At 35.7% G+C, this 15,471-nt stretch overlaps 1 protein-coding gene across 2 annotated transcripts in view; it reads right to left on the bottom strand.

Moving 5' to 3' along the window:
- Positions 1-1,833: 1,833 nt before the first annotated feature.
- Positions 1,834-15,471, bottom strand: part of MSH4 (mutS homolog 4) — an 87,619-nt gene continuing 73,981 nt past the window's right edge. For both annotated transcript variants that reach the window (XM_059924592.1, XM_059924582.1), the window contains 3 exons: positions 7,309-7,483; positions 5,863-5,951; positions 1,834-2,066 (listed from right to left, as the gene is read on the bottom strand). In XM_059924592.1, the coding sequence (XP_059780575.1) occupies positions 1,875-2,066; positions 5,863-5,951; positions 7,309-7,483 (456 nt within the window). In that variant the 3' untranslated portion in view covers positions 1,834-1,874. The remainder of the gene's footprint in view (positions 2,067-5,862; positions 5,952-7,308; positions 7,484-15,471) is intronic.

Genomic DNA, 15,471 nt, shown 5'->3' with positions numbered 1-15,471 from the left:
TAGTACCATGACTTTATAATTATATCTGCATTTGATTTGCTTTTTCATATGTTTCGGCAACACACAAAATGATTGAAGAAAAAGTATTTAATTTTAAGAAGATATAAACCCATTTTTATTTCAGTATTCCAAATCTAAAATAAAAGGATTAATCAGTTGGCTGCAGTTTTTGCATCAAAAGCTGCAGAATGATGATGAAGAATTTCTTAAAAGTCTGGTGGAATTTAATATTGGGGTTAAATGTAAAGGGAAATTAATACATTTGAGTAAATGATATTCAGCATATTTAATACTTCACACCTGTCTCTGCTTGCCTGTTTTTCTTCCACAGCCTGCTCCCCTTCTCCCTGTTATTGCTTCCTCCCTTTTCTTCCCTGCCCTCCCAAACAATGTGCCATTCCCTTTTCCTCCTCAGTACCTTCTAGAAATTTGCCACAAACCTAAATTATCTGCTTTTAGGAATGACTGCATAAAATATAATTCATTTCAAAGGCTGTGAATTGAAATGTGACTAATGGTCAAATTCAAATACTGTGGTGCTCTATTTCTAAAACATGAGAATAGGAAATAGAAGTAGTCTAATAAGACATTTAGTATATATCTAACGTAATTAACACTAATTTACAATTATTTTTCAAAAAAATTATGTGTCATTCAAATTATAACTTTTTCAATATATCTGGCTACTAATGTGTACTTAGAATGCTGAATAAAGTCAAAAATATTAGTATTATATTTTATAAAATAAAATACGTATATATTAACAAAAAATAGGGCCCTAATCAGCCTGTGAACAATTTTTTGTAATAGTAATTCACAGTAATACAAGTAACTATGAATCTTGCAGCTTACTGAATGTATACCCTGAGTTCCAGATACTTAAGTTTCCAAGAGTAATTTCCCTATCTTAGGCCTTTGGGCTGAGATTATGTGAATAAGTCTTCTACTGAGCTGGAACTATAGAAATAAGGTGTTTGAGAAGACAACAGCTCTTTGCAGTTACTGAACAACTGATGGTCTTCCATTTTCTTTTGTCCATTTATAAAACCAGAATAACCTTTGGGTTAACTCTAAAAGGTGGTGTGAGCCACATGCCTGTGGAAACACAATTTATAAAATGCTCCCTTGTGAACCAACAATTAAGGCAAACATATCAATATTACCTTTCTGCTGCCTTGTTTACTCACCTAAAAAAGATGGTCAAAAATGAAAATTTGGAAAAGGGAAAAGAGAAGAAGTTGGTGAGTAGAAAATGGAACACCTGGCTATTTGGTAACTACTCCTTGCAGAAACACTCTCTGCGTTACAAAATATCTATTTGCTGAATTTCACCCTTTAGAACTATACTGAATGCCAAAAAGAATACTTTAAAATTCTCAGTATCATTCTAACAAACTTCAGAAGCATCCAGTGTTGGAATTTGGGGGTATTAATTAAGAAATCATTGAGTCATAATAAGAATGTAAAAGAAATATTGCTTCTGAATAACAGTGTAAAAGAAAACCTCGCCTAAGTTTTCAGACCTGCAAAGAAAGATTTTTTTTAGCTAAACTATTTATGATAACATTTTAAACCATAACTTGTCAATATAAATAAACTTAACATGAAGTTTCATAAATGAGAAAAAAGTGTCACGTTAGACTTTTTTCTAACATAAAAATCAGTTCTTTAAATAGTTCTCATTTTTTAAGTTATATAACAAATATTTTCTTATATAGAACATATAGATGATAATTCTGAGGTTAATATAATGTAATTTTCAATTAAAATACAAAATTTAGCAAATATTACTTTCTTTTGCTCTTGGGAAAAATGAATTCTAGGTTCCTCATATTAAGACATATTATTTCATTAGTATAAGATGTGAGTTGTTATTATTCTTCACTGTTTCCTGAAACTTGTTCAGCCCTGGGAAAATCTGCTTCATACTTCTTTTTGAGATTACTTAAATATGTTCGTAAACTGTCTGGATCCAATTGAGAGTTTCGAGCAGTTTGAATGAGCCTAGTAGCTAGATGGTACACAGCTCTCTGTCTTTCCATCTCAGGGGTACTCCTTTGGCTTTGCTGTTATTGAAAAAATATAGATAAAAATTAAAATATGAATAGTATGATTTTTATTTTGGCAATATCCTATCTCCTTTCATAGAAATAAGAACTCAATGGTTAACCAATCCCTTCGGATAAGTCAGCCCCATCCAACTAGCAAATCATGTACCAGAAGAAATAAATATTATTTTGGAGAATAAAATTTCTCATGAGTATTTACTACTTTATGACAGATCCTTAATCCTTGAAAACCACTTCACAATGAAAAAAAAAAAATCTGCTAAACGGACAAATATCTCAACACAACACCAAAGAGTAATAGAAAATCCACAGAGTTATGTTCTACAAACACTTTCTCATCAAAAAGGTATGGGAAAATAGCACTCTGCTCATTGCTATGCAGTTTTCATAATTTTAAATGTCACTTAGAGTACTACTCTGTATCTCCTACTTTAATTCCCCAGCAGATAAACTAGTGGACAGAATGGGCCATCAGTAAACTGCTTGTCCCTCAGAACAGTTCATATACAGGATTGCTAGAGCCTAAAAGAAAATACTGCCTGAGGGGTAAATTCCATTTTTAAAATAAGCAACATAAATTGCTAGTTGAAATTATGTCTTAATTATACTTACAAACTATACTTAAGGATACCCAAGAAATAATGTTTAAAATGGGAATCTTCTAATACTTTGGAAGACCTTTAGATATTCAGTCCTTGAATACTTCCCTTCAGGGTTGGGAGTATAGCTAGAAAATTCTTCATTCATTTCTTTGCCTGAGCTAGATAGAGGAAGCAGCATTTTCAATCTTAACTATTTATGTAAAGACTTAGTTTCCATTCACTAAGGGAAATACAATCCCTTCAACTCCTCAATAGCCAAGAATTCCAGATATTTCTCTACTTTCACTATAGGAAAAATGAATACAACTCCGTGAGGTAGAATAAGATTATCATATATTGATCCATCCATCTATTTGATACACTGATTGATCAACTATCAGTTTATTATTTAAATGACAGTTATTGAATATCTATTATTATCTATATTCCAGACCCTATAACTTGCATTCATGACTACGGGGGCATACAAAAATGTCATCCTGACATGATAATGAAAGTCAAAAAGCTCAGTCTTACAGTGAAACAGACATGTTTACAAGCAACTGATTAATCATGAAAAGTCCCATAAGAGGGATATAAAATGTTCAGAGGACAGAAAGTTCACTTCCAGCTTGTGTCAAGAAAAGCTTAAATAGGATGGAGTATTTGAAATGAATCTTGATGGATAGAAGAGCCTAGAAGGGAGGGCATTCCAGATGGAAGAAACAGAGAGAGCAAACACATTAAAAAGTATGGTACACAATCAGGTCAAAATGATGAAATGACAAGTAATTCAATGTGGCAGAAATGTACGTTATAGTTAAATTGAGTAATGTTATATAACACTGAGGTAGTAAACAAAGGGAGATCATAAAGCAGTAGTTAACAAACTTTAGTTTGCTTAAAAATCATCTGAAGACTGGTTAAAAACGTAAATCCTTGAGCCACAGGAGACCCTTGAAAATCTGGGATGGTACCCAGTATCCCAGGTGATTCTAATGTAGGTAATCCTCAGATTACATTTTAAGAAATAATCATAGAAGACTTTCAACATTAGGCTAAGGAGTTCAACTTTTATTTGGTAAGAAACAACTGAAAATTTCCGAGCAGGAAACAACATAAGAACTATGCATTAGAAGAAAATCTGGTAGAAGTATGTAGGATGGGTTGGAAAAGAGAGAGAACCTACTGCTTAGTCCTAATGAGAGGTAATTAAGAAGAAGGATTCATAGCTCTGATGGGTCACTGGGAGATCTGAAAGTGAAGAGATGAGAAGATTTTTCAAAAGATGATAAATTTAATTTTGAACCTACTGAAGAGTGAAAGCATAAATTAAGATTTCAAGAAGAAATATGAATAAAAATATATAGATTCAGAGTCAAAAAGAAATGAAAATGGAGGCTGAGGAAAGGTGAGATCACCAAGAGTATAGAATTTTAAACAAAGAAACAATGGTAAAATCTTAGGAATACTTCTATTAGGTAGGTGGAATAATATAAAGCACTAGTGAAGAAAGGAAAGAAGTGATAATCAAAGAGGTAGGAGAATGAGAACATCCAGGAGAGGACAATTCCACAGTAGTCAAGACAGGGAAGAATTATGAAAAGGGAAAGAAGGGTAGTGCCAAACGCCATAGAGGGAACAGGGAAGATGAGAAGTGAAAAAAAGGCCATACGATTTTATGAATAGTTAGTATTTAAGAGGAAACTTTCTGTAGAGTGATGACAAGATCCAGTTTGCAAGTGGAAAATGGAAGAAGCAAGTATAGATTACTCTTGCGAAACTGGCAGTCAAAGGAAGAGAAATATAGTTGAGAAGGTAAAAGAAAAAAAAGGATTTATTGCGAAAAACCTAACCATATTCATAGGAAAAAAAAAGCCACTGAAAAAAACACTAAGGATGCAAAGAGAAGAAAAGAAACTGATGAAGAAACTGATCTTAATCGAGATGGAAAGAAGGTAGAAAAGTTAACCTTAAAAAGGTTGAAAGGTAATCTCTTCCTCTGAGATAGGAAGGAAGAGAAATAGGTGAAAAACGAAATTCCAAAATAGAATTCTGAAGGAGGAAAAGGTTCAAGGACTCATCAGGATGACCTCAAGTCTCTCAAAAAGTATAGGAGGTAAATTTTTTTGTAGAGAGTAAGGTTATTGAGGGCTCAGGAAGAGTAGAAACATTTTGAAAGAGTTACTATAAGAAACCGCATAGATTAATGGGAGAGAAGAAAAAACTATTCAGTAAAATATTCAATCAAAGTTAGTATACACTAATTTGCAGTGGCTAAAATTAGCCTGAATATATTTTGAGCAGCATCAGGAAATCCAAAACCTAGAAGGCTACTGCAGAGGTTGCCCATAATTGGAATTTGGCAAGAGGAATTCTGAAGAACTAGGTAATGAGAGGTTCTTTAGAAGTGAAGCACTGCCAAAATTACTGGCGAAGGAATTCCAATGGAGTAGTTAGGCAAGTAAAGTCATAAAAGCAGTCTAGGAGGTCAAAAGACTGAGGAATGCAAAAGAAAAATTGAAGGCAGGTTAAGAAAGAGTGAAAGACACAGGAAACTGTTAATACTGAAGAAAATTTCATACTGCACATAGCTTAGTTTACTGAACACACTGGATTCTTAAAACAATATAAGGCAACCTGATGTAAAAAAATTAAAAAAGATTTCCAAATTTTCAGTTAACAGATGTGAATTCAGTGTTGGATCTACTGCTTCCTAGCAAATCACTTAAGCTCTATGAACCTCAGCTGTAAAAATGCACATAAAAATAATACCTTTATTATTTATCTTTTATTAGACCTAACTGCTTCATGAAGAGTTATGAGGCTTATATATGATAATGGATAGAAGAGCTCTGAAAACTATTTAAAAAGACATGAAAATGTTGTGCATAGTGATTTTTATTTTTAATGCTTACTTTATAGAGATTTCTTTTCTTATCATAAAGTCAGTGTAGCAACAAGTAGGAACTGAACTGTTTAACTTTTGTCTCCTATCTTATTAGTAGGTATGCTGGGAAAAGTTATAATAGATCAAACCAAAAAAGTTTTGAGAAGTAAAAAGGATTTTCTTTATCTAGGAATTAGGTTTTTGTTTTAAATATTTTAATTATTAATTATGTATATGTAGCCCCAAGGCCATAATAAAAATGTACACTAAAAGTATTTTCTTGAATTTGAAAAACAATTCTTATTGCTAAAGAGTTTCTTACCAAAATTTGTCTGGTTATTTGACTTGTGATTTCTTTGGCATCCATGACAATTGATGATGGGAGTGATGACACCTCTGCAGCTTTTAATCCTAAAATTATCAAGAATGGGGCTTCAATATTATTATTGCTGGTTTTGTTAAGTTTGTTTTAATCAGTATTAATCTTTTCTTCACAGATTTAAATTTCTTTTCTTAGGTATTTATGAACTACTTAATTCTCAAAATTAAGTTTCCCTAAGTTCTGGATGACAACTTACCAATTATGAGATTTAATTACTTGCTAAGACATGTAAGACAAATTAGAATATCAATTACCTCTGAAGATACCTCTGAGATAGCAGAAAACATGATAGGGAAAGGAAAAGAGGTAATAAAAAAATCAAATAGTAGTAATAACATTGAAATTCCAACTACAAATTCAGTTGGTTTATAGGTCAAAGGACATACGGGTTTTTCAGTGTAGAAGAAAGTGTAGTCAGAGATAAGCTTACAGCTGAATATTCATCTATCTAGCAGATCAACAAGGGAGGAATTTCTCCGAAGACATAATGGTAGGTGACTACTCTTCATGCAAATTCAAATACCAACTAGTATTCTCATGTTCCCAGATTTTTATTGTGTAAATGCCTTATAGGCTTTCTACTATGTGCTAATAGTTTATTTATTGCTTTAGAGGCAACAGAAGCAACACTAACATTTATTTAGAAGTTACTAATTGCTAGGCACTATGCTAGGCAGTTTGTATTTGACAATTCATTTAATCTTCACAAATCCACATATATCACCATTTAATAGATGAAAATGAGGCTTATAAAGATTAAACATCTGATACAAATTAAGTTATCCATTTGATTTTCCCATTTCAAATAGCAAAACAAAGATGCTATTTTTACCCTCACAAAGGTCACATTCATAGCTAAAATAATTTTTGGAACTTTATATGTAAAATTCAACTGAAAATTCCCTCAATCTGTTCAACTTTACATGTCACAAAATGATTTAGATAGAAAATATCTAACCAAGTTTATGAACACACATAATTTAGTAATACATTCCATTTTAAGACTTAAGATTTAGTTATCAAGTTCCCTGAATCTGAAGAAAACAGAAGGATGATGCTACTGAAAGAGTGTCTAATAAATACATAATTTTCAATTCATTATATAACTTGCACATATAAACTAATTACATTTTTCTAAGGATAGAAACTACTTCTGGGACTTTCATGTATTGTAATTCTACATAGTTACTGTTAATATGTTTTAAAATAAGCTTAATATATATAAAATGTGAGTTTGACATAGAAAATACAGTCTTAGATCATATAAGCACTCAAAAGAATGAGAAGGAAAGTTGCTTAGACTGACAGTCAAGTAAAGAGAAGAAAGTTTGTCTTATGGGAATATGTAGTGTTTCAGTGTATATATATAATTTCTATATGCAATACCATAATTTTTTTCTTCTGTAAATCCCTTAGAAAGTTTGTAGGTATATAAGATTGCTTCTTTATTTCTTGAGGTGTTCTTTACATGTTGAACTTCAAAATGCACGTTTTCTACATTAGGATATAGAACATCTATATGGCATAGTTCCAGGAAATGTGTAGCAAACAGTGTAAATGCCTAGAATAAACAACAATGAATATCAGTATTTTTAAATGAACTAGAAAATTTTATTTTAACTATTTAAACATAAATTTTTAGTTTAACCTTCTAAGTAGCTTAGCAGAAATGCAGAAATGAAACTGATGAACTTTGAGGCTAACATGGTCAATTCATCTTAAAATATTTTGAAATTTTATATTCAATGAAGAAAAAATATTTATTATGATTACACACACACGTATGTTACGTTATGGGAAAGAGAACAAATGCCAAAATCCTAAAAAAAAAAAAACCCTGAAGATAGTGAAAGGATGAAGTTTACCAGAAATAAAGCTATTAACTGAGGTAATCACTTATTAGAGAAGTAATCCACAAATGATATCATAACATTTCCCTCAACTTTTAAAAACCTTTACTTTAAAACTAGCTTCCTTCCATATAAGTAGTTTTGGGAAAGTGAAATCAATGGATTGTCTTAGGTATTTGAAATTGCAAAGGTTTTTGCTTTTATATTTGCATTGTGTTTGGGATAGGTACTTAAGGGGAAAAAAGGTTGAGGACACCGCTTAGTACAATGATTCTTAAACTTTAGTAATCCCCTGGGGAGCTTGTTAAAGATGCAAATTCTTAGTGCTTATCCCCCTCACATTCTCACAATCAGCAGTGTAATTTAGGGCCCCAGGAAACTGCATTTTCCCTAAGTACTTTAGGTGATTTTGATGAAGGTGGTTCAAGTGACTTTTGACCAGCACAGTGGCTTCCTGCCCAGAGTTACTGAAGCAGAAGGAGATATGACTCTAACTCGTTATGTTTTAAGATACAAGTGAGAAACTAAATAGGTGATTAGTGGAAATTTTAAATATTAAGACATTAAAAAGAAAATATCTGACTGGCAAATGGCTATCAACTATGGAAAGGGGGTCAGAGGAAGGAATGGTTTTGTATATGACAGAAAAGTAATAAATCTCAAAAACTACTAAACAAATCAAAATGTGGTATAAAACAAACCAAATTTATAAAGCAACAGGAAAATAATTAGAAACCCAGTAAACTATCAGTATTTAGAAGCTAGAGACCATCCATGTTCATAATAACAATAATGTCCTCAAATTTTATATATCAAATCAATCTATTCTAGTAACTCTGTAAACTCTATTTCGGGTTAATTCGATTTAACAAATAATTATTCAGGACCTTTATATTGCAAGGATTGTGCTAGACACTAATGATACTAGGTTAGAAATTAGGCTCCTTAAAAGTAAGTAGCAATAATTATATTTTTACTATCAAGCCAGCTGCTTCAGGATGGTGGGGAACATGATAAGACAAGTGAATTCCATGAACAGGGGCCCACTGCTGCATTGCATTTGTTATGAAGTGAGTTCCTTAATCAGAAGCAATTCTGCAATTCTGTGTGGAATACTGTGATGGTGGATAAAGCATTCTGTTAAGTTCATGGGTGGTAGTTTTTGCAGAAGCCACATATGCAGGGAAGGCAACTCTATCCACAGTAAGTATCTAGTCCAGTAAGAACAAGTTGCTGCCCTTTTCGTGATGGAAGTGGTCCAACATAATCAACCTGCCACCAGGCAGCTGGCTAATCATCTTGGGGAACGGTGCTGTATCAGAGGCTCAGTGTTGGTCACTGCTGCTGGCAGACTGGGCACTCAGGGATGGCTGTGGCCAGGTTGGCCATGGTGAGTGGAAATCTATGTTGCTGAGCCCATATATAACCTCCATCCATGCTACCATGGCCACTTTGTTCATGAGCCCCTTGGGTGACGGCAGGGGTGGCTGAGGAAAGAGGCCGACTGATATCCACAGAACAGGTCATCCTATCCACTTATTAAAATCCTCCTCTCCTGAGGCGACTCTTTGGTAAGTATTCACATGGGACACAAATATATTTACATTTTTTTTGCTTATTCAGAGAGATTTATCCACATCCCTCTTCCTCAAACATCCTTGTTACCAATTTTCCAAAAATGTTCCAAGTCTCAGCCAGACCACTGGCCACATCACACAACCGGCCATTTCTCCTCACAAGCAAAATAACAACCAGGTACAGTGCTTCAAGTTCTGCCCAATCAGACAATTTTCCTTCACCAATGTCCTTCAGGGACTAGAAAGGGACTACAGTGCTAGAGCTGTCCACTTTTGGGTGGCACCTGAATATCATACAAAACGATCTGTAAACAAGGTAAGTCTTCTCTTCCCGTCAACTCTCTACGAGGCCACAGGTACAAGGTGAAAGAAAGTAGTGTAGTAGGAGTGGGGACCATGAGTACTTGGGCCATGTCTTCATGTAACTTACTTGTGCCTTCAGGGACTTCTCAGGCCCAATCACGTATATACCCCTTCCATTTGATGATGGAGTGCTGCTGTGCGTGCCCAACGCTATGGCTGGTGGATCAGATAACACCCAGCTCATGATGGGCAGCTCAGGTAACATGGTAACTTGGTGGCCCATGGTTAATCATTGTGTCTCTACTAAGGCACAGTAGCAGGGTATGAGATGTTTCTCAAAAGGACAGTAGTTATCTACAGAGGATGGCAGGGCTTTGGGCTTTGCTCCAAAATCCTAATGCCCTGTGCTACAATTCACCTACAGAGGGCCTGCCAAAGGGGCCAAACAGCATCTCTTATCTGTCACTGATACTTCAAACTCTATTGGATCTGCTTGATCATATGGCTTAAGTAGCAGAGCAGCTTGCAAGGCTGAACCTGTTGCAGAGCCTTCTCCTGCTCTGAGCCCCATGCAAAACTAGCAGTATTCAGGTCACTTGGTAAATGGGCTGGAGTAACACATCCAAATGAGAAATAGGTTGCTTCTAAAATCCAAAGAGGCCAACAATGTATTTTGCCTCTTTTTAGCTGTAGGAGGGGCCAGGTGTAACAACTTATATTTCACCTTAGAAGGGATAACTCAACATGCCCCATGTCACTGGACTCCTGGAAATTTCACTGAGGTAGAAGGCCCCTATACTTTTTCCCTTTTTTACATTTTTAAAAAATTGAAGTTAGTTAATTTACAATAGTAAATAGTTAATTTACTATATTGTGTTAGTTTTAATTGTACAGCAAAGTGACTGAGTTATACACGTATGTATATTCTTTTCCAGATTGTTTTCTATTATAGGTTATTATAAGATATTGAGTATACTTCCCTGTGCTATGCAGGAGGTCCTTGTTGTTTACCTATTTTATATACAGTAGCATATATATGTTAATCCCAAACTCCTGATTTATGTCTCTCCCAACCCCTGCTATCCCTTTGGTAACCCTAAGTTTGTTTTCTGTCTGTGAGTCTATTTCTGTTTTGTAAATAAGTTCATTTGTATCATTTTTTTTTTAGATTCCACATATAAGTGATATCATATGATACTTGTCTTTCTCTGACTTACTTCACTGAATATGATAATCTCTAGGTCCATCCATGTTGCTGCAAATGGCATTATTTCATTCTTTTTTATGGTTGAGTAGTCCACTGTGTGTGTATATATATATATACCACATCTTCTCTATCCATTCACCTGTCTATGGACATTTAGGTTACTGCCATGCCTTGGCTATTGTATATAGTGCTGCTATGAATACTGGGGTGCATGTATCTTTTCAAATTATAGTTTTCTCTGGATATATGCCCAGGAGTGGGATTTGGTGGATCATACAGTAGCTCTATTTTTAGTTTTTTAAGGAACCTCCATACTGTTCTCCAGAGTGGCCACACCAATTTATATTCCCACCAACAGTGTAGGAGAGTTCCTTTTTCTCCACACCCTCTCTAGCATTTATTATTTGTAGACTTTTTAATGATGGCCATTCTGACTGGTGAGAGGTAATATCTCATTGTAGTTTTGATTTGCATTTTTCTAATAATTGGCAATACTGAGCATCTTTTCATGTGCCTGTTGGCCATCTATATGTCTTCTTTGGGGAAGTGTCTATTTAGATCTTCTGCCGTTTTTTGATTGCATTGTTTGTTTTTTTGATATTAAGCTGTATGAGCTATTTGTATATTTTGGAAATTAAGCCCTTGTATGTAGCGTCATTTGCAAATATTTTCTCCCATTCTGCAGATTGTCTTTTTGTTTTGTTTATAGTTTCCTTTGCTGTGCAAAAGTTTTTAAATTTAATTAGGTCCCATTTGTTTATTTTTGGTTTTATTTCTATTACTCTAGGAGACAGATCCAAAAAGATATTGCTGCAATTTATGTCAGAGAGTATTCTGCCTATATTTTCCTCTAGGAGTTTTATAGCCTTACATTTATGTCTTTAACCCATTTTGAGTTTATTTTTGTGTATGATGTTAGAGAATGGTCCAATTTCATTCTTTTACATGTAGCTGTCCAATTTTCCCAGTACCACTTATTGAAGAGACTGTCTTTTCTCCATTATATATTCTTGTCTCCTTTGTCATAGATTACTTGACCATAGGTGCGTGGGTTTATTTCTGGGCTTTCTATCCTGTTCCACTGATTGGTTTTTGTGCCAGTACCATACTGTTTTAATTACTGTAGCTTTGTAGTATAGTCCAAAGTCAGGGAGGTTGATTCCTCCAGCTTCGTTCTCCTTTCTCAAGATTGCTTTGGCTATTTGGGATCTTTTGTGTTTCCATACAAATTAAAAAATTCTTTGTTCTAGTTATGTAAAAAATGCTATTGGTAATTTGATAGGGATTGCACTGAATCTGTAGATTGCCTTGGAGTACAGTCATTTTAACAATATTGATTCATCCAATCCAAGAACAGGGTATATCTTTCCATCTGTTTGTGTTGTCTTCAATTTCTTTCATCATCTTCTAACAGTTTTCAGAGTACAGGTATTTAGGCCCCTGTACTCTTGTTGGATTTATCTCCCCTTTCTGACACACAGATGTCTTACCAATAAGTCTAGAGTAGTTGCTACTTTGTTCTTACTAGGTCCAATCAGCATAATGTTATCAATGTAATGGACCAGTGTGATATCCTGTCAAAAGGAAAGTAATCAAGATCCTTACAAACTAGATTATGACGGAGTTGGAGAGCTGATATACCCCTGAAGTTGGACAGTGAAGGGGTACTGCTGACCTTGCCAGCTGAAAGCAAACTGCTTCTGGTGATCTTTATTGACAGGTATGGAGAAAAATGCATTGGCTAGATCAATTAGCCACATACCAGGTAACACGGGATATGTTAATATGCTCAAGCAATGAAACCTCATCTGGTACAAATAGCTGCAATTGCAGTCACCACCTGGTTAAGGTTACAATTATTCATTGTCATTCTCCAAGGTCCATCTGTCCTCTGCACAGGCAAAATAGATGAGTTAAATGGGAATGTGATGGGAATCACCACCCCTGCAACTTTCAAGTCCTTGATGGTGGCACTAATGTCTCCAGTCTCTCTAGGAATGGGGTACTGCTTTGGGTTACTATTTTCCTACATAGAAACAGTTCTAGTGGCTTCCATTTGCTCTCTCCTACCATAATAGTCCTCACTCCACAGGTCAGGGAACCAATGTGGGGATTTTACCAGCTGCTGAATACACATATCCCAATTATACATTCCAGAACTGGGAAAATAATCACAAGATGGGTTGCATACCCATCGGGCTCACTGTAAGATAGATCTGAGCTATAACTCCATTAATCATCTGACTTCCATAAGCCCTACCCTGACTGGTAAACCACAGTGATGTTTTGGGTCTCTGTAATTAGAGTCAGTTCAGAGCCAGTGTCTAGTAGCCCTCAAAAAGCCTGATTATTTCCTCTTTCCCCAATGCACAGTTACAATGGTAAAAGGCTGTAGGTCCCTTTGGAGAAGGCTGGGAGAAAAATTAACAGAATACATTTTTGGAGTGTACCAGAGTCCCTCCTCCAGGGGACCTGGCTTCCCCTTCATTTAAGAACTTCTAGATCTGTAAACTGGCTCAGATCTAGAAATTGGCTGAGGGGCCCTGACTCTCTTTTTTATGGTTCAGGCTAGACTTTTGTTCACCTGACCTAAAACTTTTCCACTTATATAGATCACGTAAGAATTTAATAAGCTTCCTTTCTATTTCACTTCTAGGGACACCACAATCAACTAGTCAATGCCATATGACTGCCCAAGTCAAGACTATTCTGATTGCTGCTTGGACTCTGCTGTCTGTTTTGGTAACCACGCCTGTCTTGCCTTTGGTAGTAGAGTACCATCCGTTGGTACATCCTGCCACGGCAAGATCCAATTACTCCCACTGTATTTAGGTTTCCCAATTCAGTGACTGCAGTTTCCACTGTAAGATCTGGCCTACAGAGAAGAGTGATCACAGAGCTCTTTAAGGATGTTGGGGCTCTCCTCACAAATTTACTTCTCACAACCACAGTGAAAGGTATGTCTTCTGGACCCTTGCAGGGTAGGTGAGTAGGTCTTAAATGACAAATCCATAAAATTCCAATCTCCCTAAGCCTCTGAATCTTTTCCTTTACATTAAACCAAGGCAGATACAGCATTTGCAAGTCGCTCACTATGGGCTACCTTTTGGTTCATGCTTCAACTAATGAACCAAACATCCTGAGCTGCAACATGAAATTCAAGACCTCTGCTTAATGAGTACATATCAATAAATTTGACCTTATCCAACTTCATGTTCCTTCCATCATTATCCCACATCCTTAATATTCAGTTCCATACATGTTCCCCAGATTTCTATCTGTATTTATTAGAAAACTCAAGTAGTTCTTTTGAAGTGTAGTGTACCTCATCATGGGCCACACTTCATACCTCACCTTTACGGGCCTGCTGGGATCTGAATCTATTTATAGTTTAGAAGCAAAGAAGGATAGTAAGGGTGGATCCTGAGGAGAATTAGCATTGTCTTACATGGCAACTGCCTTAGGGGAAGTCATTACAGTTTCTTCAGACAAAGCAGACTTAACCCCCTCATATGGGCTGGAGATGCTACTCACACTGAGGGTAGAGAAGCCTCTTCCACTGGCAAAGAAGACGCATTAGAACTTAGAGGTTCAATGTCCCCAGCTTTATTAGAGTCTTCCCACATGTCTCCATTCCAACCTTCAGGATCCCATTCCTTCCCAATCAATGTTTTGACTTTAAAAATAGAATCGCTAGTAAGTGGCTGGGAGTTCAACTTGCATTGTAATTCAGCCAGTCAAAGAATGAGATTCTGGGTTTGATTCTCAGTAACCTCAGGCTATAGAAGATAAGAGTCTCCTTCAGGACACACATAGAAGCTTTCAGGTCATTTAGGCACGGATTTACTCAGGAATTTGAATTCCTGAACTCATCTTTTCTTTCCCCACTTTGTTCAGCAAATTAGAAGCAACCAGCCAATCTCATTATATTTGTTAGTTTGCCAAAAACGTTTGAAAGTATCATACACACGGTTACCCAGCTCCTTGCTTCTTATAAGTGGTTGATTAAAAATATCCAATGGTGTGCCTTTCCTGGTGACGCAGTAGTTAAGAATCCACCTGCCAATGCAGAGGACACGGGTTTGAGCCCTGGTCCAGGAAGATCCCACATGCCATGGAGCAACTAAGCCCGTGCACCACAACTACTGAGCCTGTGCTCTAGAGCCCGTGAGCCACAACTACCAAGCCTGTGTGCCACAACTACTGAAGCCCGCGCGCCTAGAGCCTGTGCTCCGCAACAAGAGAAGCCACCACAATAAGAAGCCCGCACACCACAGTGAAGAGTAGCCCCCACTTGCCGCAACTAGAGAAAGCCTGTGTGCAGCAACAAAGACCCAACGCAGCCAAAAATAAATAAATTAATAAATTAATTACTAAAAAAATTTAAAAAGAAGAATATCCAATGGTGATATTTTGCATATTTCTATTGCTAGATCACACTATGGACTACCAGTGCTTTCTTTACGACTGGAAATAGAGTCATTAGTATCTTTAAATCTAATTAGCTTAGAAAATCGATTCCAGAACTAACTCAAAACATTCATCCTTAAAATTTTGTTCCCCTAGAACCACTCTTGATATTAAAATCTGTATTAGTCAGGGTTCTCCAGAG

Source organism: Balaenoptera ricei, chromosome 1, assembly GCF_028023285.1.
Source record: "Balaenoptera ricei isolate mBalRic1 chromosome 1, mBalRic1.hap2, whole genome shotgun sequence".
NCBI lineage: Eukaryota > Metazoa > Chordata > Mammalia > Artiodactyla > Balaenopteridae > Balaenoptera > Balaenoptera ricei.
This window is presented reverse-complemented; position numbering and strand designations above follow the sequence as displayed.